The 23,929-nt window shown below is 39.1% G+C and overlaps 1 protein-coding gene across 4 annotated transcripts in view; it reads left to right on the forward strand.

The window, feature by feature from the left end:
- The window catches only part of CC2D2A (coiled-coil and C2 domain containing 2A), a 133,774-nt gene that overhangs the window by 104,248 nt on the left and 5,597 nt on the right, over positions 1-23,929 (forward strand). For all 4 annotated transcript variants that reach the window (XM_032333880.1, XM_032333881.1, XM_032333879.1 and 1 more), the window contains 6 exons: positions 414-590; positions 5,329-5,532; positions 9,985-10,074; positions 11,633-11,746; positions 13,193-13,327; positions 23,216-23,338. In XM_032333880.1, the coding sequence (XP_032189771.1) occupies positions 414-590; positions 5,329-5,532; positions 9,985-10,074; positions 11,633-11,746; positions 13,193-13,327; positions 23,216-23,338 (843 nt within the window). The remainder of the gene's footprint in view (positions 1-413; positions 591-5,328; positions 5,533-9,984; positions 10,075-11,632; positions 11,747-13,192; positions 13,328-23,215; positions 23,339-23,929) is intronic.

A 23,929-nucleotide genomic window follows, 5' to 3' on the forward strand; every position in this document is an offset into this window, starting at 1 on the left:
TGGCTGCTGGCCCACCCATACTGAGCACTGAGCACTGAGCTTCTGCCAGGCAGTTTTGTGAGTGTCTGACATCTACTCATCCAGCACCCAGAACCACCCTACAACAGGTCCTATTACTGTCTCTTGATAAAGGCAGGAGCTCAGGCACCCGGGCTGTAATCCAGGATTTGAAGCCAGGTGACCTTCTGTCACAGTCGCCCCGCAGAGCTGGGGGATGCTCCGTGGAACTGTGCAGGGAAGTAGAGAGCCCTTCCCATGAGAGCTCAGGGAGACACGCCGGGAAAGAGGGGGAGCCTTGAATACCAGTCTGAGCAGACTTTATTGGATTCACTAGGTAGTGAGAGCCAGCACTTGCCTTTGAAGTTTCACAGGAAAACCACTGGGATGTTTACCAAGTCATATGTTCTTCACAGATTGATGGGACGTTTAAAATAGACATTCCCCCTGTTCTTCTGGGCTACAGCAAGGAGCGAAGCCTGATTATCGAGCGGGGTTTTGACTCTGTGCGAAGCCTGAGTGAAGGCTCCTACATCACCCTGTTCATTACCATCGAGCCTCAACTGGTTCCCGGGGAGTCGGTTCGAGAAAAGGTAACCCTGCCCCCACTCGGGAATCGACGGCCTGGTGTTGAGATGCTGCTAGGCTGGCTGGGCGGCGTTTTTATAAACACAGACCGCATGGCGCACGCAGAGGCCCTAACACTGCCCACTCGCTACTCTTACAGTCTAGATGGATGGAAGGGGAGACGGCAGATTTGCACTTCCACTGAGCCGATACTTCAGTTGATCAACAACTTAAACGTTCAGGCAAAGCAAGACAGACATAAACATGCATCAGGTTTAGAAGAATTTTCTTAATGGGAGGGGAAAAGCAGACCGCTCTTTTATCTTGCTGTTTATCGGCAAGCACGCCAAAATACAGCTCCACGTCTGACCTCACATCCCTTGCTGGGCTGTGCGTCGAATTGATTGACAGCACTATAAGGCTAGACTTCCAGGGTCACCTCGCTTCAGTGCCTTCAGACAGGCGCCGGCATCTGCACAAATGCCCTAATTCTGAACCGCTCTACAACAAAGTTTCCAGAACCTAGGTTTGTTGGCAACTGTTTCCAGCCCTTACAGCCAGTACACACTTCCTTAACATAACATGCTTATTCAGCAGTGATATGTGCTGCCCTCTCTGGTCTGGGGGGAGAGCACTGATCATGACCTGTTCATACTACAAACTGATCCAATCACCACCACCACGTACTGAGTTCTTACTCGGTTCTCCACACCGTGTCAGACGTTTGAGACCTGTTCTCTCTTAATACTCACAGCTATACTGTGTGGTGGGTCTCTGACTGAGACAGGAGGAAACCGAGGCTCAACCATCCAGTTCACCCAAACAGTAAATGCAGAGCTAACGAGTCTGTCTGACTCGAAATCGTATAATTTCAATAAATATTTACTGAGCATCTTCTGTGACTGGCATTTTTCAGGCACTGGGGATACAGCAGCCTAGAAAAGCACAGAAAAATCCCATGGAGCTTACATTCCTGTGTAAACCCAACTTGTCACCTACTGCACTAAACGTGGATTCTTGTGCTGACTCTTTCTTTAGTTTATCCATCTTTATAATTAAGACTCAGATGGAGATGGGGGGGACAAAAGAGCACATTCCTCTGTTTCTTTTTCAATGTTACAGTTTTGTTCACAGAAAAAAATACTTCCACTATTCCCCTTTGCAAGGATTATTGGAAAAATAAATCTGCTGAAATTCAAATTAATTTTATATGCTAGCCTTGGTCACAAATGCTGTGAAAATCTGTTTTCTAGAAGACATGGCAGAATATATGTGTTTCAAAGTATTTCTAGGAAGTGAAACATGTATTCTTAATGCTCTTTCTTTATGTATAAACTCAAGAGAAAGCCAGAAAACATGCTGACACAGAAAAATGCTCCCAGACAAAAGATGGCTTTGCTATTTCTGTCTTCTTCATGAAGGAAAAGCACTCCATCTGGAGGTGAGCTTCCAGAGCCCGTGAAAGCAGTCTGGAACCACTTTCTGGGACCACTGGCTGAAGGGCTGAAATCAGGGCTGCCTTAGCACCTGGTGCATGCCCTGGCACTGCCCCCCACAGGCTCTGAACCCAGGTCCCCCAGGTCTCGCAGCCTGCCCTGTCTACAGGCAGGTACCAGGGCTGTCCACTGCTGTCTTCCATGGCATGTCACTGCCCCGCTGTGGCTGTGCGAAGCATTTCCGTTAGGCCTCCGAAAAGAGGGCTTAAGAAACCCCTTTCGAGGGCAGGCTCTTTGCTTCTATTTGATGAGGAAGCATGTGGACTGACAGCACCCTAAGGTCCTAAACACAGCAGCAGAAAACACTGCCCGGTGAGTCCCCTGAAGATAATGCAGGAGAGACAAGCTCTCATCCTAACAGCATAGAGCCCATAACCTGGAATTGGCTCTCCGCTTATCAGCAACTTCCAGGATTAGTAGATTAGAATCTTCCCTCCACCATCACCCCACGGGGAACCATTCCCTGTGACTTTTTAAGGGATTTACTCATGGGATTTTCATAGAGAATCAGTAGCAACACCTGAAATTCTTATACCTACTTTATGTTGTCTCAAGGGAAGTTAAGTTTTTAAAAATAGATTATTTCTGTTAATAAAGTGTTCCTCTCATGTCTTTTTTCTTTCTTGCCTCTGATAGATGAGTGACATGCTTAAAAAGGTGTACCAGGTATTGTGTTTTACATTCATTGGTCAGTAGTCATTAGGCTTTTATTCAGCTGCCCTCCGTCCCCTGCCACTTCACGGAGGCTGATGGGTCCTGCTATGTGTGCAATCCCTGGGCAATGAGCTACAGATGTCTAGAGTTCCATGAAGAATGTCCAGTTTCTGGCCCGTTACATTCTGTCAGAGAGATTCTTAGTTAGCTTTGAATGTAGGAAGTCATAGGTGTGAATGTAGCTTGCCTGCTGGGATCCATCTCCACTCTCTCCAAGCCCATAAAATCCATAAGCTGCTGCTTACAGAGACCACGCAGCCGTGACAAGGATTTCTGATCCACGGAGCTGTCAGTGTGTACAAAGGGAGGTTTTGAAACTGTTCAATTTTCTGTAAATACTGACACTAACCTAATGGTTTAAAAAAAAAAAAAATTGAACCAGTTAAGAATTTTCCACATTCTGTGTTGAATCAAACTGAGAATTTGTCAGTTAGCCCTTAATTTGTTTTGTAATAAACAACCCGAATTCTTCCAGTATTTAGCCTTCCCTTGGCACTCCTTAGATTACCAAATGGCACACTCCTCCATAAATCACTGTTTCAGTCCATGAAACGGCATCATGGTGGCGTAAGCAAGTATTAATGACCATTAATAGATATTAATTAAATGCTTACCTTGTGTATGCTTGGGGCAGACAGGAACACAAGATCATTCAGGCATGGGCCCTGCTCTCCCAAAGTACTGGGTACATAGTCAAAATACACAACAGCACATCCAGGTCCAAGTGCTAAAAAAGGTTTTAGGCACAGTTTCTTCAACCTGGAAGGCCAATAGCCAGGACTGATTCAGGGTTCTTACTGCTTTTTCTGGACAGTGCCTACTGCTGCCTCTTAAGTGCACCCCTAGCGTCCCGTGTTTAACTCCATAGAATCTCTGGTCAAGTAATTAAGTGCCTGACTGCTTGTTAGTGTTTTCCTCTAGACTAGAAGTTGCCTGAGGGCACTGTTTCATCCTCCTTTAACCACAGAGCCTGGAACCTTTCAGACTCTCAGCAAATAATTGGACAAATAAATAAATGAATGAGTTTAAAGGACACAGGGATGAATTCACTGAGTGCTTTTTTCAGCCACTCTTGTTGCATAATTTTCCATCTTTATAAAATTACAGTTATTTCGGGGGTGACAGTTATATATCCGGAGTCTGTGATACACCCATACCAAACAAATCTTCGGAGCTCACCCTTTTCATTTATTTAATTCTCTGTCCCAGTGTGCCGAGCGGTAGGTGGTTATAGTGATGATGATGATGATGGTGTTCAGATTCAGATGTCAGGGGCATCCCGTGAGAGTATATGGCAGGCTTACGGAAGTGCCTCACATCCCCACAACCTCTATCCGAGTCCCTCAGGGGACAGCAATCAAATTAGAAGCAGAACCACAGCTCAGCTCCAATGAAACAGAAGTCAGAACAGCTGGGATAGTCTAGATTCGATCTGAAGTCATCAAAAGTAAGGGGATGTATTCTGTGCACTTGTTCATTCACTCACCACATTTGTTAAACACTATATGAACTATGTGCCAGGTGCAATTGGTACTGGAGATTAACAAAAAAAAAAAAAAGATCAAAACAAAATCCCTGATTCTAGGCATCTTGATCTTGCTCTATGGGGGAGACAGTTTTAAATGCTAAAAAAATAAAAATAAAGCAGAGTTTGAAAAGGATAGCTGGGTGCATTTCCCTTCTCAAAACATACATATTTTCAGGCACTGCCCAGAATCTAAATTCCACCTAACAGTTAATTTTTCTAATAAAATTTTATATGAGTTTTATCTTGAAACCCTTTGAAATGTAAGCAACCGTATGTATATTTTTATGTAAGCAACAAAAATCTGGTTAAAAAACACTTAAATATGTGCTTTTTGCAAACTACTTTTTTAGCAATAGCTTTAAGGGGGAAAATTACGTGTGTCTAAAGGCAAATGGAAATTTCTCTATTTCATCTGCTTTGAGTTACTATCAGAAGTCTGGAAACTGGTAGCTCATCTTGGATCAGAGAACTACTTAGAATAAATATAATAAATTTGGTCTTTCTGGTTCTGTTTCCTTTTTCCCTGAGACCCATTACTATTATGTATTACATTGATCATGGGTTTAAAACTTAACACACCCACATGTATCTGTCAGTTTGTTATGCATTTAACGTGAGTTGCTCAAGCCTGCCTTTGAGATGTTAGATTTCTGAGCCCCTTTCCCCTCTAAAACCAATGTCAAAATACACAAAAAAAACCTCTGCTTGGTCTCATCAACCAGAATTAGTACATCAGAGTTTACTTTCTGTAGATGGCTATAGTTTCCACAGGACCGCTTCCCTGTTGGCTATTTTCTTTCAATCCTGTTCAATATCTTTTAAATACGTGATGAATCCATCTAATTTTTAGATTATAAATATAGTTAAATGAAGCCCTAGGACTCCAGGGCATGGCAATAGCGAAGGGGTCACTTAATCATAGTTCCTGAACCACACATTTAGTTCATGTCAACTGTGGGATCTCAGCGAGTTCTACTCTGTCTCCTGTCATCAGATGTAAACTCCATGGAGTATTTGTTTTTGAAGTTTGATTCTCAGGAAGATGAGAAATTGCTTCAAGCAACAGAGAAGTTTCAAACTGAATGTGCCTTAAAGTTTCCACATCGCCAGTGCCTCACAACAGTGACGGACATCAGTGGGAAAACCGTCTTTGTCACCCGTTACCTCAAGCCTTTAAACCCTCCCCAGGAGCTCCTGGATGCCTGCCCCAATAGCCCCCAGGCAACGGCGGTGAGTGTTTCATAGCCCATCAAGGTTGCGGCTAAAAATGTGTTAAAATTTTAATATATTGCCCTCTTAATTACCATGTTTCCTAGTACTTCAGATAGTCACTATATTGAGATTATTAGTGGTGAAAGAAATGATTAACACTTTTTTATTACTCTGAAGCTCATTTTCTTTAGAAAAGTCTGAAGGAACCAGAGACAATAGTAATCCTTAGTTCATTCTTTCAGTGAAAGATTGTGGGGTGCTTACCCTGTCCCTGGCTCTCAACTGGGTTCTGGAAATTAACATTTGGAAGATGCTTTACACTTTCACAGTGTCTTATATAAACACGCCTTCATTATGAGTCCTCCATCATTTTCTGGGATTCAAACCTAGACCTCCGACTTCAGAACTCATGCACTTTCTACTATAGTTAGAGAAGTATTCAGTATTATAGTTAATATGATAGGCGTCATTGACTTCAAATGAAGCAAAAATTATTTCCAAGATTTGAGGATGTACAAGCATGTAAGCTGTCACCACAGACCACATCCATCCTGGGCCATTAAATATGGCTGCAAAGCACCTTCTCCCTCACAACCACACATAACAGAAGCCATATGTTGAACAGCTTTATTAAGTGACTTCTGTAACCCATAACTATCTTTAGAGAGTGAGTAGTCTACGAAGTAGTTGCTGCTAATAAGTTGTTAACATAATAATTTAGGAACAGGGTGATGATATATCTATTTGCAGATAAAAATACAGCAAAAAAGAAAAGCCCGTGTTCCACATATCAGTTACTTTTTTTGTCAATTTTTATTAAAAACCATAATAGGGACTTCCCTCTGCTATTCTTAGCATAGTAAATATGCAGAAAACTTCTTTCAGGAGAGAACACAGGAGGGATAAATAACATTTTTAAACCATTTTTAGAATTGTGGCTGACATAGAACTAAGGTGAGGGGGAAAACTCAGAGACAGGAAACAACGAAGCAGATTCCACAAGGGTGAGAGCCTGAAATAATGTCTTCTCTGAGGTCGTCCAGTAATTCCTGATGCCTTGTGCTGGGCTTCAAGCAGGCCACAAGGCTGTTGGGGAAGGAGGTAATATGTGGTGCCAGGCTAGGGAGGGAGGATGGTTGAATCAGAGACTCAGGTACAGAGTTAGGACTCTTGACAGGTAATGTCAACAGTTGGTAAACCAGGAAATACCCGGCTTTGCAGAAGGAATCTTGCCTGTCTCAGCCTGGATGGAAGAGAAAAGAGAAAACTTTCTCCAGGGAATTCCTAATCAATAAGTTGTATTTATTCACTTTTGAGACTGGAATTTACACTGCCTGGATGACACCCCCCTCCAAAAAAAGACTTCAGCTGAAAATTTAATTGAAAGTGTTCCCTATTGGGAATGAGCCTAAATCCCTGACAGAAGGAAACACAGATCTTTCTAGAACGCCCTTTAAACTCAGCCTTAAAAACAAACAGAAAAAGTTCCAAAGTTCCAACCAACACAAACATATAAAAGATTATCAATGAAGAAATAAGTCACCATAAAGAAGGTAAGAGTTAACACACACAACACACTGCAGAATTGGGCCACAAAGACCGCAGATACTGGAATTATCAGATTCATACTATAAAACAGACATGTTTACTCAGTTTAAGAAATCCAGGGAACAGTAGACTGTCAGAACTGATAGGAAAATTATTAAAAATATTGCATGGTACTTATAAAAATATGAAATAGAATAGTTAAAATGAGAAGACAACTGGCTTAAGCAAAATACTAAATATAAGTAGAGACTACTTGAACTGGAATATGCATGCAAAGAAATTACTTGGAATATAGAGCAGAGATAGCAAAAAATAGAATATTTAAAGGAAAGGTTAAGAGACATGGAGGAGAGAGGCAGGACACCCTGTATGAAAAGAGAAAGACGACGTTCAAAGAGATAGAGCTAAGAATTTAAGACTTGACGAAAGTCAACAATCCTCTGATCCAAAGCCCAGTATATCCTACACAAGATGAATGAAATGGAATTAAAATCTAGGCATGTCATGAGAACTACAAAGATGGTCTTAAAAGCAGCTGGAGAGAAAACAAAGATTTTTTATAAAAGAGCAATGATTCAACCAATAGACTTTTCAGCTGCACAAATGAAAGTCAGAGAAGGAATAATATCTGCAAAAGGCTGGAGGAAAACAGCCATCACACTAGTCATTTATATCCAGTGAAGCCATCTTTCACACAAACACTGGGAGAATTTACAACCAAAAGATTCTCAGTTAAGAAATTTATAAAAAAAAATTTACAGCCAAGAAAAGTAAGGATAGTAGTACTATGATTATTAGCATAATAATAAGGAAAATGGGAAATTTGTGAGTAAATCTAAATAGGCATTGTCTTCACATCAATACTACTAGCAATGAGGATGGGAAATTGTGATAAAAACAAAAATCCTGGGGGAAAAAATGCATATATGTCAGGAAAGGATTGATGAGAGTATTTTAATGCCCTTGTATTTTCCAAGAGGAGAGTGAAGCTATTTATTAACTTTTAAGAGTTTTAAAGTTAAATATTCATGTTGAAACTTCTTTTACTTTTTTAAAGATTTTATTTACTTATTTTAAAAAGAGAGGACACAAGCGGGTGAGGGGCAGAGTGGGAGGGAAAGGGACAAGCAGACTGTGCTGAGTGTGGAGTCCAACGCGGGGCTCGATCCCATGTCCCTGAGATCATGACGCAAGTCGAAATCAAGAGTTGGGGGCTCAGCCGACTGAGCCGACTCAATCACTTAAAAGAGTAAAAGAAAGTCCATATAGCCTCCATAGTGGGGGGAGATAAGATAATGAAATGAGATGAAGAAGAGAGCGGGGAGAAAAAAAAGAAACAAAAAAGTAAGAAAAAGAAAAAGCACAGAATAAGGCAGTAGAAGTAGTCTAAATGTTTACTAGCAATCGCAATCAAAGCAAAGGGATTCAACTTTCCAGTTAAAAAACAAAGACTGTCAAACTAGATTTTTAAACTGATTATGGTGGAATTTGGCAAGCTGATTCTAATATTTGTATGATGGTGCAAAGGGCCAAAGTGGCCAAGACATCCTGAGGAATAAGAAGAACTCAGTGGGAAGATTTGCCATACCATATATCCAGACTGTTATGAGACCATAGTAATTAAAGTAAAATGGTATTGACACACAGATAACAGAGAGAAAAATGGAAAAGAATAAAAAGGCCATTCAAATTTAACCCACTAAAACCCGATGACTGGAAATGAGTAAAGAAAAGATTGACTATTCCATAAATTTTATTGGAATCATGGATTTTTACATATTGAAAAAATAAAAATAGATTCCTACTTCACATCACTCAAGAGCAGAGACAGATTGAGGACTTAAATATGAAGACATTTTTATCTTCATGACTTGAGATAGAAAGTATTTCTTAAACAAGAGAGAAAAAAAAGCACAAGCTGTAAGAAAAAAAAAAAAGATACATTTGGCCATATTAACAGTGAGAACTTGGGTTTATCAAAAACACCACAAAGGAAATGAAAAGCCACAAATAAGATGTTTACAAACTGCAGGAATACGAGTTGTACTATAATGATGCCTGGGTTTCAGTTTCTAAATACTATTGCTCTCTCAAAAGGAGAAGTGAGTTAGGGGAAATCAGAGAGGGAGACAAACCATGAGAGACTGTGGACTCTGAGAAATAAACTGAAGGTTTTGGAGGCGGGGGGGGGGGGGGGGATGGGGTTAGGTGAGCCTGGTCGTGGGTATTATGGAGGGCACATATTGCAGGGAGCACTGGGTGTGGTGCATAAACAATGAATCTTGGAACACTGAAAAATATTAAATTAAATTAAATTAAATTACAAAAAAAAAAACACAAAAAACCTCCTTGGAGAAATGGCTGCTTTCTGGACTGAACTTGAGAATATACAGGATGACTGTGGAAAGTCTTCTTATACCAGAAAGTAAGAGACCTAGGAGCCAGTGTGTTCATCTGTGAAAGATGCGTATTAGCTGTGACTTCCTCTGTAGGGTGTGTGCTTAGGGCGAAATGACATAATGTGAACACAACACTCAGGGAACAGTTGGTGAGCGCTCACTTCATTTTGTACACATAAATGTCTGTGATACGGGAAACTTTCTTGAAAGAAATGAGGTAGCAGACGCCTGGGTGGTTCAGTGGGTTAAATCCTCTGCTTTTGGCTCAGGTCACAATCTTAGGGTCCTGCGGTTGAGCCCCGGTCAGACTCTCTGCTCAGCAGGGAGCCTGCTTCCCTGCCCCCCACCCCGCCTGCCTCTCTGACTACTTGTGATCTCTGTTTGTCAAATAAATAAATAAATAAAAATCTTAAAAAGAAAGAAAGAAAGAAAGAAAGAAATGAGGTAGCATATCCAGCTTTCTATTTTACCATAAATTATTTTTTTTAAACAAGAACTGCTCTGTTATTTTTTGTTTAAACAGGAACTGGTGGCTCGATATGTGTCATTGATTCCTTTCTTGCCTGATACGGTTTCATTTGCCGGCATCTGTGACCTGTGGAGCACCTCCGATGTGAGTAGTTCTTCCTCACAGATTTACAGTTTGCGCTGACTTCATTGAACATGGGCCAAGGGCTTGTGTGATTTTAAATTGCCATGTTCATTAGTCCTTATGAAAATCCATTTGGTCATCTGTTTAGCAGACTGAGCTAAATTCTGACGTATTTTTTTCTTTCTGGTTCCATTTGACCAAGTTCAGAAATGAAGAAAAAAACATTTCCACAAAGAATAAAAAAATGTTTCAGATGTCTTAATAACACTGATGTATCCTCAGAGTATTATCTTAACAATATCCCAGCTTTATTCACTTAAAAAAATCAAAATTATTCTCCATATTACACATGGAACTCACATATTCCATAATTCATGGGCTTCTTAAGGCACATGATGTCATTATTGATTCGTATGTACTTCCTGGTCACCTACCACATATCAGACATTGTACTAAATTCAGGCTATGAGCGAAATAAACATGGCCTCTGCCCTCATGGGATTCACATTCTGTGTAGGTTACATAACATCCACATGGATCTTCTACGAAACAAACACATATATTATCACAGGTAGTCATTCTGCTTCTGGATCTCATGTGGTACTGTGTTTGCAGAAAATTAAGCAATATCCTACAACTCCTTTTGAAAGATAGCTCCAAACCAAAGAAGTTTAAGTACACTTTAATTTTTTTGTTGTTCCCTGGGATATTTTGGTAACATAACGTTAACATATTAGAGTAACATTTCCACAACCTCAAGACATCTAAAGAAAATATGGGAAGAACAGAATATTCATGTGCCCTCAAGCCAGATTGGCTTTCCCACTCCCTAGAGATTCCCTCACCTCTCTGTGTTTCCACTTCCTCATCTGTAAAATGGGAAGAGGAGTACCTCCCTCAAAAGTTTATTCTAGGTTTAAATGAGTTCGTGCATGCAATGGTTTTAAAACAATTTGGGAGCATGGGAGGGGGAGAGGTGAATAGGCATAACACAAGTGATTGTTAGGGCTGTGAAAATATTCTGTGATACTCTAGTAATGAGTACATGCCACTACACATTTGTTGAAACCCAAAGACTATACAACACCAAGCGTGAGCCCTCCTGTAAGCTGTGGATTTCGGGTGATTCTGACGTGTCAGTGTAGGTCTCTCAGTTGTAACAGTCGTAACACTACTGTGAGTGGAGGCTGATAATGTGTGGGGGCAAGAGTGGATGGGATATCTTTCCTCCAATTGTGCTGTGAATCTAAACCTGCTGTAAAAATAGCTTTTAAAAAAGTGTTCAGCACACAGTGAGCTATCATATATAAATTCAAAATGAAAAGTAAAACTTTGATATTTGTCTCCCCCACCCATCATGTCGATTTTCGAAATCCATGTCATCAGTGTCAGAGAAAATACCATGTTCGTTGGTTTGTTCTAATGAATTAGAACATAGTACCAAAATCTGGAAAAAGGGTTTTTTAAATAGGTCTTCTACTTTAAGGCACTCAGTTTAACAGTGACTTTTTAAAAATCCTGTATGGCAAATCCAGAATGAAGCAGTCCACACAACATTGTTTTTCTTTCTTTCTGTCAGCAATTTCTGGATCTCCTGGCAGGAGACGAAGAAGAGCATGCAGTGTTACTCTGTAATTACTTTCTCTCTCTGGGGAAGAAGGCCTGGCTCATGATGGGCAGTGCGATTCCTGAGGTAAAACCATGCAGGCTCGCTCCAACAGAGGAGTGTAGTTGTCTAAGATGGTTGTGTTGGGTTCCGGATTATGAACAGTACCCATTTGCATAACAGTCCTTTGAGTTCCAAGGAAAGTGGCCCAGAAATTGCACGGTGAGCAGAGAGAACCAGTGATAAGACATGAAACAGTGGATTCCCTTAGTGATCCAGTGTTACTCACGCTAAGGAATGAAGGGGGGCTGAAGAAGTGTGCCAAGGGCAGAGATCTCTCCTGTCACACCCACTGCTTCCTCAGGCATCTGGGACTAACCAGCAGCCAAAGGGGAACCCAACAGATAACCACAGGAGCAAAGAAAAGAATGTCAGCAGCTATATTTTGATAATACTGTTACTTTCATTGGACTGGAGATAGCAACTATTTGAATGTTTCCCCCAGTCCACTGCAAATATCCCTAAATTTGGGGAATGTTAGGGTAATTTGAGGTACAAGGTTAGAAAGTTCACATGAATTAAAGCAGCTTATCCAAAAAGAGTGTATCTAAAGGAGGCCACACGTTTCCAGGAATCCTTGGGAATTAGATAGCACCAGTTGCCACTGTGCAGGTATATCCCATCAAAAACTAATTCATTATCCATCATTATATTTCAGGGAGCCCAGTACAAGGAAAAGAACACTAGTCTAGGAAGTCACGAAGCCTGGGTTCAAAGCTCTGCCTATTCCTCATGAGCTCTGTGGCTCTAAGCAAGTCAGTTCACAACTCTGAGCTTTATAAGGAAATCAGGATAATAAATCTTGCCCTCCCTTTCCCAGACGTCTATTGTGAGCATCAAAGGAAGTCCATACATGAGCAGTAAATGAATAAATGCTCACTGTAAAATAAAATTATAAAAATAATTAACAAATAAAATATTTATAATTAAATTATAATTAAATAATATAATTATACATTATATAAAATATAATTATAATTAAAAATAATATAATAAATAATTATAATTGTAATAATTATAATCCAAGAATATACAAGTATTCTGAGTAAAAAGTTAAAGTACTTTGTCAGACTCTAACCCCCACACCCACTCCCTATCCCAGGTGTAGTCACTGCTAACAGTTTGGTGTGTATCTTTTCAAAACATCTATGCATTTACATAATTATAAATGTATCTCAAACACTAGTTACTGTATTAGAAACAGAGTTGAATTCAGATATAATCAGCCCTCCAAATACTTAATCAACTATCCCTATTTTGTCTACTATACTAGCAGATGCAAACATTTTGCAAAAGTGAACATTTGCTTTTATTTCTTAAGTCCAGTGCAACCTAGAACTTCAAACTAATTTTCCTCATTAGCCATGAATTTTAGAAATCAGGGGTCCAACTAAAATAATGAATCGTGTGTGCAAACTAATCTTGACCTCAACTATGTAATTAATTGGAAACGTAATGACTGTTTTCCTTCAGGGTCCAACTGCTTATGTGCTAACTCGGGAGCAAAGTCACTATTTAATATGGAATCCCTGCACTGGACATTTTTATGGACAATTTGATACATTCTGTCCCTTAAAAAGTGTGGGCTGTTTAATAGGTCCCGATAATGTAAGTATTACCTTTGGATAACTGTTGCTTTCTTGTTTTTTAATTGACCTACTGATTTAATAATATTTCATATATCAAAAAATTTATATGAACATTCATATATAACAGTTAAAGAAATGCAGTGTCAGGCACAGTGGCAAGACTGTCCTAAACAATAACTTTCGGTTGAATTAGTCACTTGATCTGCAGAGAAGCACAATGAGGTTAAAAAGATTAAAAACCTTAGATTCAGAGGACCTGAGTTTATGTCCTGGCTCTGTCCTCATCTCTTCCAAAGTACAGTTTATAAGTATCTAACTCACAGTTTTGAGAACTAAGTGAGGCAAACTTACCATCTAAGAAGACTGGGTTCCTTCCTCCCTCCCCTCTTCCCTCCTTCCTCCCTTCCTTCCATCCTTCCTTCCTTCCTTTTTTCTTTCCCTTCCCCCTTCCTTTCCCTTTTTAAAGAGAGATTCCTAGTGTACACCAGGTGATTGGGGGCAAACTTAATTATGAAGGGTACCATATAATAAGTGGTTAAAAACATGAGTCACGGGGCGCCTGGGTGGCTCAGTGGGTTAAGCCTCTGCCTTCGGCTCAGGTCACGATCCCAGGGTCCTGGGATCGAGCCCCAGGTCGGGCTCTCAGCTCAGCAGGGAGCCTGCTTCCCCCCACCAACCCCCCGAGTGCCTCTGCCTACTTGTGATCTCTCTCTCTCTGTCAAATAAATGGGTAAAATCTTAAAAAAAAAAAAAAAAAAAAAAAACCACGAGTCACAGGGCCAGACTACCCAAGTTTAAACTTCATCATTTACTAGTTGTGTGAGCTTGGGAAAATTTCTTGTGTCATACAGCTTCAGCTTCTTCACTGGTAAAATGGCGGTAATGGTAGCAATTACGTTGAAAAGTGTTGTGAGCCATGGATGAGATGATCAGTGTAGAGCAGCTAACACACAGGAACTCTATATTGTTTGCTATGATTATTTTTATCATCATCATCTGTCTTAGTGGTCTGAACTTCACTCATCTGTCAGAAAAATCATTTCAACATGTATCCCCAATGTGTATTTTTTATTGAAGTACAATTAACACACGTGTTATACTAGTTTCAGGTGTACAATATGATTCAACAATTCTGCAGAGTACTCAGTTCATCTCAATAAGTCTGCCTCTTGATCCCCTTTATCTATTTCACCCACCCCCTGCCCACCTCCCCTCCAGCAAACCCCAGTTTGTTCTCTGTATTAAAGGGTCCGGTGTTTTATCTCTTTTTTGTTTTGTTTCCTAAATTCCACATACGCGTATAATCACGTGGTATTTGTCTCTCTCCATCTGACTTATTTCACTTAGCGTTACATACTATAAGGTCCATCCATGTTGTCACAAACAGCAAGATCTCATTCTTTTCTATGACTTAGTAATATTCCAGTGTGTGTGTGTGTGTGTGTACACATATACATATATATATCTTCTTTATCCATTCATCTATCAGTGGACACTTGGGTTCTTTACATATCTTGGCTATTGTAAATAGTGTTGCAGTAAACAACAGAGGTGCATATATCGTTTCAAATGAATTCTTTTCATTTTCTTTGAGTAAACACATAGTAGTGGAATCACTGGATCATATGGTAATTCTATTTTTAATTTCTGGAGAAAAAAAAATATTGTTTTCCATAGGGGTTGCACTTTTTAGTGTTAACCATAGTGGTTACTGGTTTCCATAGTGGAAAATACTGTTATCCATAATTTGAATTCCCACCAACAATACACAAGAGTTCCTTTTTTTCTACATCTTCACCAACACTTGTTCTTTTTTGTGTTATTTTAATAATTCTGACAGGTGTAAGGTAGTTTTGATTTGCACTTCTCTGATGTCTAGTGATGTTGGAAATCTTTTCATATGTCTGTTGGCCATATGTATGTCTTCTATGGAGAAATGTCTGTTCATGTCTTTTGTCCATTTTTTAAATTGGATTACTTAGGGGGTTTGTTGTTGTTGTTTTGGTATGACGTTGTATAAGTTCTTTATATATTTGGCATACTAACTCTTTATCAGATATATCATTTGCAAATACCTTTTCCCATTCAGTATACTGTCCTTTAGTTTTGTTGTGTCCTATGCTGGGCAGAAGCTTCTTATTTTGATGTAGTCCAAGTAGTTTATTTTTGCTTTTGTTTCCCTTGCCTCAGGAGACATATCTAGAAAAATACGGCTACAAGCCAATGTCAGGGTAATTACTGCTAGCACTCATTCAGATTTTTATGGTTTCAGGTTTCATATTTAGGTCTTTAATCCACTTTGAGTTTATTTTTGTGTACAGTGTAAGAAAGTGGGCCAGCGTCATTCTTTTGCATATTTTCCCAAAACCATTTGTTGAAGACACTGTCTTTTTGCTATTGCATATTCTTGCCTCCTTTTTGAAGATTAATTGACTATATAAGCATGGGTTTATTTCTGGGCTCTCCATTCTGTTCTGTTGATCTATGTGTCTTTGTGTCAGTACCATACTATGCTGCTTTGATTACTACAGCTTTGTAATACATCTTGATATCAGGAATTGAGATATTTCCAGTTTTGTTCTTCTTTTTCAAGACTGCTTTGACTACTTGGGGTCTTTTGTGGTTCCATACAAACTTTAGGATTATTTGTTCTAGTTCTATGAAAAAAAAATGCCATCGGTATTTTGATAGGAATTGCATTAAATCTGTAGATTGCTTTGGGTAGCATAGACATTTTTGCTTTGTTTTTGAGAGATGGTTTTATTTAAATTTTTTTATTTTTTCCAGTGTTCCAAGACTCATTGTTTATGCACCACACCTTAGCATAGACATTTTAACAATATTTGTTCTCCCAATCCATGAGCATGGAATATCTTTCCAATTTGTTGTGTCATCTTCAACTAGTTTCATCAATGTTTAATAGTTTTCATAGTATAGGTCTTTCACCTACTTGGTTAAGTTTATTCCTAGTTATTTTGTTATTTTGGGCACAAATGTAAATTGGATTGTTTTCTTCATTACTCTTTCTGCTACTTCATTATTAGTATATAGAATTGTAACAGATTTTTGTATATTAATTTTGTATCTGACTTCACTGAATTCAATTATCAGTTCTAGGAGTTTTTTGCTGGCGTCTTTAGGGTTGTCTTTTTATAATATCATGTCATCTGCAAATAGTGAAATTTTTACTTCTTCCTTACCAATTTTAATGCCTTTTAATTGTTTGATTGCTATGACTAGGATATCCAGTACTATGTTTAATAAAAGTGGTTATAGTGAACATCCCTGTCTTGTTTCTGATCTTAGAGGAAAAGATCTGAGTTCTTCACCATTGAATGTGATGTTAGCTGTGGGTTTGTCATATATAGCTTTTATTATATTGAGTATGTTGCCTCTAAATCTACTTTGTTGAGAGTTTTTTTTTTTTAATCATGAATGGTTACTGTACTTTGTCAAATGCTTTTCTTTCATCTCTTGAGAGGATCATATGGTTTTTATCTTTTCTCTTATTAATGTGATATAGGACATTGATTAACTTGCAAATACTGAACCACCCTTGCCTCCCTGGAGTAAATGCCACTCGGCAATGAGTGGTTTTTTAAAATATATTGTTGATTTGGTTTGCTGATATTTTGTGGAAGATTTTTGTAACAATGTTCATCAGAGATGTTGACCTATAGGGGTTTTATTTTGTAGTGTCTTTGTCTGGTTTTGGTGTCAGGATTATGCTGTCCTCATAGAATGAATTTGGAAGCTTTCCTTCCAAATCTATTATCTGGAATAGTTTGAAAAGAATAGGTATTAACTCTTCTTTGAATGTTTGGTAGTATTCACCTGTGAAGCCATCTGGTCCTAAAATTTTGTTAGGAGTTTTTGGTTTTTGGTTTTATTTTTTATTTATTTATTTTTAAAGATTTTATTTATTTATTTGAGAGTTAGAGAGCAAAAGCACAAGGAGGGGGAGTGGCACGCTGAGGGAGAGGGAGAACCAGGTTCCCCATAGAGCAGAGAGCCCGATGTGGTAAATGATCCCAGGACTCTGGGATCGTGACCTGAGCTGAAGGCAGATGCTTAACCAACTGAGCCACCCAGGTGCCCCTGTTTTTTTGTTTTGTTTTGTTTTGTTTTTCTAATTTATTTGACAGACAAAGATCACAAGTAGGCAGAGAGGCAGGCAGAGAGAGAACGGGGAAGCAGGCTCCCAGCAGATGCCATGCGGGGCTCAATCCCAGGATGCCGTGATCATGACCTGAGCCAAAGGCAGAGGCTTTAACCCACTGAGCCACCCAGGTGCCCCATGTTAGGAGTTTTTTTTTTTTTTTTTTTATTACTGATTCAATTTCATTGTTAGTAATTGGTCTGTTCAAAGTTTCTATTTCTTCTGGAGTCAGTTTTAAGTTATATTTAGGAATTTATCCATTTCTTCTAGGGTGTCCAGTTTGTTGGTATACATAGTTTTTCATAATACTCTCTTAAAATCATTTGTATTTCTGTGATCAGTAATTATTTCTTTCATTTCTGATTTTGAGTCTTTTTTTTTTTTTTTTTTTTTTTTGCTCTATGGGTCTGGCTAAAGGTTTACAAATTTTTTATCTTTTCAAAGAACCAGTTCATGGTTACATTGATCTTTTCTGTTTTTTTTGTTTTTGGGTTTTTTTGGTCTCTATTTCATTTTTTCTGCTCTAATCTTATTTCCTTCCTTTTACTGGCTTTGGGCTTTTTTTTTTTGGTTCTTCTCTTTCTAGCTCCTTTAGGAGTAAGGTTAGGTTGTTTATTAAAGATGTTTTTTGAGGTAGGCCTATCCTGCTGTAAACATCCCTCTTAGAATAGCTCTTACTGCATCACAAAGATTTTGTTTTTTATTTGTCTTCATGTATTTTTTTAAATTTACTCTTTGATGTCTTGGTTCAACCATTCATTATTGAATAATGTTATTTAGCCTCCACCTATTTGTGTTCTTTCCAAATTTTTTCTTGTGATTGATTTCTAGTTTCATAACCATTGTGGTCAGAAAAGATGCATCGTTTGATCTCAGTCTTTTTGAATTTATTAAGACTTATTTTGTGACCTAATACATGTTCTATCCTGGAGAAAGTTCCATGTGCACCTAAAATGTTCCTGCTTTTTTGGATGGAATAATGTGTTTATATCTATCTGTTAGGTCCATTTGGTTTAACATGTCATTGAAAGCATTGTTTCCTTGTTGATTTTCTGTCTGGATGATCTATCCATTGATGTAAGTGTTGTGTTAAACTCCTCTACTATTATTGTATTACTGTCTATTTTTTCCTTTATGTCTGTTAGCAGTTGCTTTAAGTATTAAGGTACTCCTATCCTGGGTGCATAGATATTTACAATTGTTATAATTCTCTTTTTGGACTGTCCCTTTTATCATTATGTAGTATTTTTCTTTGTCTCTTGTTACAGTCTTTGTTTTAAAGTCTATTTTCTCCTACAAGAATAGCTACCCCAATTTCTTTTTGCTTCCACTTGTGTGTGTTTCCATCCCTTCATTTTCAATCTTCATGGACATCAGGAAAACACTTGAGCATGCATCCACAATATAATATTTTTGTTTATGAATTATGTATTTCATTTGTGCATCAATATATTATTATACAGAGGGAAAAAAAACTCTTAAAAAAGGCATTAGAAGATCTAATATTGGGGTACCTGGGTGGCTCAGTAGGTTCATCCTTTGCCTTTGGCTCAGGTTGTGATCTCAGGGTCCTGGGATCAATCCCCATATCAGGCTCTCTGCTCAGTAGGGAGCCTGCTTCCCCCTCACTCTTTGCCTGCCACTCTGCCTACTTGTGATCTCTTTCTCTGTCAAATAAATAAGATCTTTAAGAAAAAAAAAAGATCTAATATTTTCTCCTCATCTCTGGTGAGTGCAACCTACTTTAAAGACCACTAGTCTAGGGGCACCTGGTGGCTCAGCCAGTTTAGCGTCTCCTCTATTGCTTTCAGCTCGGGTCATGATCTTGGAGTCATGAGATCAAGCGGTGTGTCGAACCTCAGATTTTCTCCCTCCTTCCCTCTACCCCTCCCCATTCACATGCTCTTGTTCTCTCATAAATCTACCTTTTAGGGTAGTCTACCCTTTACAGTAACTGCTAAAATAAGAGAAAATATATGCCAAGCACCCAACAAAGTACCTGTCTTTCATAGATCTTCAGCAAATGGCAATTATTATTAATTGCAAGTTTGAAGAGCACTGTGGAGTGCCATTCTCATGTTCATTACTTTTTTAATTAAAAGCATTATCATAATCATGAGTGAACTGCTAAGATCCTCCTATGTTTAAAGAACCATATTAAGGCCATTTGTAATCAAGCAGAGTTGACAGGCATTGAGAAAGTCCTCAAAGAACTCCATTCCCTGTCAAAATTATTATTAGTCCTCAAAACAATTACTGTGTGGTTGACTAGTTAACATAATTCCCAGGTTTTGTGAGAAAGACCCCCCTCCTTACTAACAAGAAGCACAACAGTAGCTCGTGATGTTGGGCATCCTTCGTGGCAGCTGTTCCAAAGCTGTTCTAAGCCTTGGCCTCTCTTGATAGAGGACCTTACGCTCACTAGCTGGTCTGATATTGTGCTCTAAAACTTCTACTGCCCTGTGCTCCAACTTCTCTGGATTGTCAGCCGTTCTCCTCCTGTACTCCTTTGCCAAGAAATAAGTATCTCCCTTTTCTACCTATGTTTCGCTTTCCACCCTTACTACAAGACATGTCTCTCTACTCATTATTACAACTGGCCCCTATCTATCTCTATCTATTGATATGCTCAGAAGTCCAACAGTCCCAAAATACAGGCATATCTCATTGTTATGCTTCATTATATTCACAGATACTGTGTTTTCTTACAAATTGAAATATCAGTGCCAACTCTGTGCCAGGCAAGTCAGTCGATGCCATTTTCCAACAGCATTTGCTCACTTTGTGTCTCTATGTCTCTGTGTCATGTTTTGGTAATTCTTGCAACATTTTTTTTAAAGATTTTTTATTTATTTTATTTGACAGGCAGAGATTACAAGTAGGCAGAGAGGCAGGCAGAGAGAGAGAGGAGGAAGCAGGCTCCCTGCTGAGCAGAGAGCCCGATGCGGGGCTCGATCCCAGGACCCTGGGATCATAACCTGAGCCGAAGGCAGAGGCTTTAACCCACTGAGCCACCCAGGCACTCCTCTTGCAACATTTCAAACTTTTTCATTATTATTATATTTGTTATGATGATTGTTATTAGTGACGATAATTCACTGAAAGCCCAGATGATGGTTAGCATATTTAGCAACATTTTTTAAATTAAGGTATGTATATTGTTTCATTAGGCATAATGCTATTATGCACTTAATAGGTTACAGTATACTGTAACATAATTTTTATATGCATTGGAAAACCAAATATTCATTTGTCTTCCTTAATTATGATAGTCACTTTATTGCAGTGGTCTGGAACCAAACCACAGTATCTCAGAGGTGTGCTTGTATGCTTCTGCCAACCCAGATACACCCTAAACTACCACTGCTTCTCCTTCCTTTGCTTCAAGAATTCTTCAATTACTAATTATATCCCCTGCTTCTATGTTCCCAGGAAACTCAGACTTTAACCCTTTAAATAATTTAGTTCCTCCTCCCTGACCATCCTATAGAAATTCAACTCTAAGAAGTACTTGTTTTGCTAATGGATAAATAAATCCAGTGGTTTACTCTCATCTTCATTCTCTTCGCCTTTTCTGTGGTACATGACATTACTAACACCGTCTTCATGAAAACAAACAAACAAAACACTTTCCCCCACCTTGGTTTACAGATAAATAACTATTTGGTTTTCATTTTCTCTGCAAAAGTTTCTTAGGTTTCTTTCACTGGCACTTCTTCCCACCGCTGAAAGTCAAGGGTTGCTGGAGTGGAGGGGAATGGGAGGACAGGGTGGCTGGGTGATGGACATTGGGGAGGATATGAGCTATGGTGAGTGCTATGAATTGCTATGAATTGCCTAAGACTGATGAATCACAGACCTCTACCCATGAAACAAATAAAACATTACATGTTAATAAAAAATGTTTGGAGACCACTAAAAAAAAAAGAATAAAGTAAGCTAAATGAAAAAAAGGTCTATGTTCCTGAAGATTCTATATTTAAACTTCTTGCAGGACCACACCTGCTGTAATTTGCTCATTCCTCTAAAGCTACCATCTTCCTCACTGATCCTCAACACATCAAGCAGATTTTGCATTTGCTGTCTCCTCTGCATAGAAGACCTTTACCCTTACTGGATAGCTTCATAAATTTCCCTCTTATTTCTTGCATTTCTGATCAAATGTCATTTTTCCAGCAAGAATTTCCCTGCGCACCCTGAAATTTCACATCTTCCCATGTTTTCTCCACAGCCCTTGTACAGTTAGCTGTTGCCACCGTAAAGACAGTAAAAACCCATCCCCAAACTAAAGGGCCTCAAATAGTTATTCTTATGAATCTCTGGGTCAGCAGGACAGCTCAGCTTCATATGTGTTTATTCTGGGACTTGGCAGAAGCACAAAAAGGCAAGCAAGAACACACAAAGCCTCTTAAGCTTAGACTCAGAAGTTACACACAAACACTTCTGTCCCATTCTACTGACCAAACATCAAGGAGCAGGGAAATCTGTTTCACCACATTTAGTGGGAGGAACTGCAAAGTAACATGGCAGAGTGTAAATATATGAAGGAGTGAAGAATTGAGGTCAGTAACACAATCTACTACATCATGTAACATCATCTGAAATCCCATATATTTACTTATTTGTTCACACTATCTTTTCATGAGCTCCTGCATAAGGGCAGGAACTTTGTTTCATTCATTACTTTATCCCTAGTGACTGAAATTGGGTCCAAACATAGTAGATACTTGAAAATCTGTGGAATGGACAAATTTACCACTAATGCATATGTCGTTTAATACGCCTACTGTATGCCAGAAGCTATGCTAAATGCTAACGATACAGTGGTGAATAACAAACATGGCAAATATCCTTAAGACAACATTGCCATATCTAGTGAGGAGGCAGGTGGATAGGCAATTAATAACAGTAATAAATTAGCTAACAATTACTGAGCACCTACGATGTACCAGGCATTGTTCTAAGAGGTGAATTAACTAATCTACCTCAGCAACCTTGAGGTGGGTACTATTATCCAGTTTCATAGAGGAGGAAAATGAGATACAAAGAAGTTAAATGAACCACCCAAGGGATGCACAAGTGGCTGTCAGTTAAGCGTCTGCCTTCAGCTCAGGTCATGGGACAAAGTCTCACATTGGGCTCCTTGCTCAGCAGGGAGCCCGCTTCTCCCTCTGCCTCTGCTCCCCCCCGACTTGCATTCCCTTTCTCCCCACATCTGACAAGTAAGTATATAAGATCTTAAAAAAAAAAAAAAAATCCAAGGTCACACCATTAGTAAATGTTGGAGGCAGAATTCAAATACAAGTGGCCTGATTCCAGAACCAATATGCTGCATGCCTCAACAAGAAAGGTGCCATTTAGAGACTGCAGAGTGCTCTGGAAGCAAAGACGTAGATACGTAACTCAATTATGAGGCTAGGAAGAACAGAGAAAAGCCACTGAGAAAGGAAAAGCCTTGTCTATCTTCTCCTTAAAAAGTTTTTTTCTTATTAGAACTATCTTATTTTGTCAACCTATAATCAGTGGTGAGGTGCACCTCAACTTCAGATGTAAAATATGAAAAAGTAGCCAATAACCATTTTATGATGCCTCTGATTGTAAAATGCATGCTGGTTTTACAAATCAAAACAGGCAAAAAAAAAAAAAAAGTGCATCCTGTCTTCTTGCTGTCTGCTTCCTCTATACATACACGCATCTATATATATTTATCTGCCACCATATATACTAATGTAGTCTTATCTTTTTTAGATTTGGTTTAATATTCAACGATATGACTCCCCACTACGGATAAATTTTGACGTCACCAAGCCCAAGCTATGGAAATCTTTCTTTTCAAGAAGCCTTCCATATCCTGGCCTCTCTAGCGTTCAGGTATATAATCCTTTCATTAACAAGGTAGACAAAGGGAGCACCTGGGTAGCTCAGTCAGTTAAATGTCTTTTGATTTCAGCTTGGGTCATCATCCCAGGGTTGTGAGATAGAGCTCTGGGTAGGGTACCACACTAGGTGTGGAGCCTGCTTAATTAAGATTCTCTCTCTCCCTCTCCTTCTGACCCCCCTTCATCCCCACCCCCTCTCTCTTTCCCTCTCTTAAAAAAAAAAAAAAATTAGACAAAGTAAGGAATTTGAAATCATTATACCGGGTAGCCAGGTATTTTTTGAACCTTAATTCTACTCCTAGATATTCAGTCAAAAATAATGTTTTTCAAACTTAGTTGAGCCCAACTCACCATAAGAAATTACCACCATATTGGGGCGCCTTGGTGGCTCAGTTGGTTAGGCGACTGCCTTCGGCTCAGGTCATAGTCCTGGAGTCCTGGGATCAAGTCCCACATCGGACTCCCTGCTCGGCAGGGAGTCTGCTTCTCCCACGGACCTCTCTCCTCTCATGCACTCTCTTTCTCTCTCACTCTCTCTCCCAAATAAATAAATAAAATCATTAAAAAGATAAAAAATAAATAA

Source organism: Mustela erminea, chromosome 2 (genome assembly GCF_009829155.1).
Source record: "Mustela erminea isolate mMusErm1 chromosome 2, mMusErm1.Pri, whole genome shotgun sequence".
Lineage (NCBI taxonomy): Eukaryota > Metazoa > Chordata > Mammalia > Carnivora > Mustelidae > Mustela > Mustela erminea.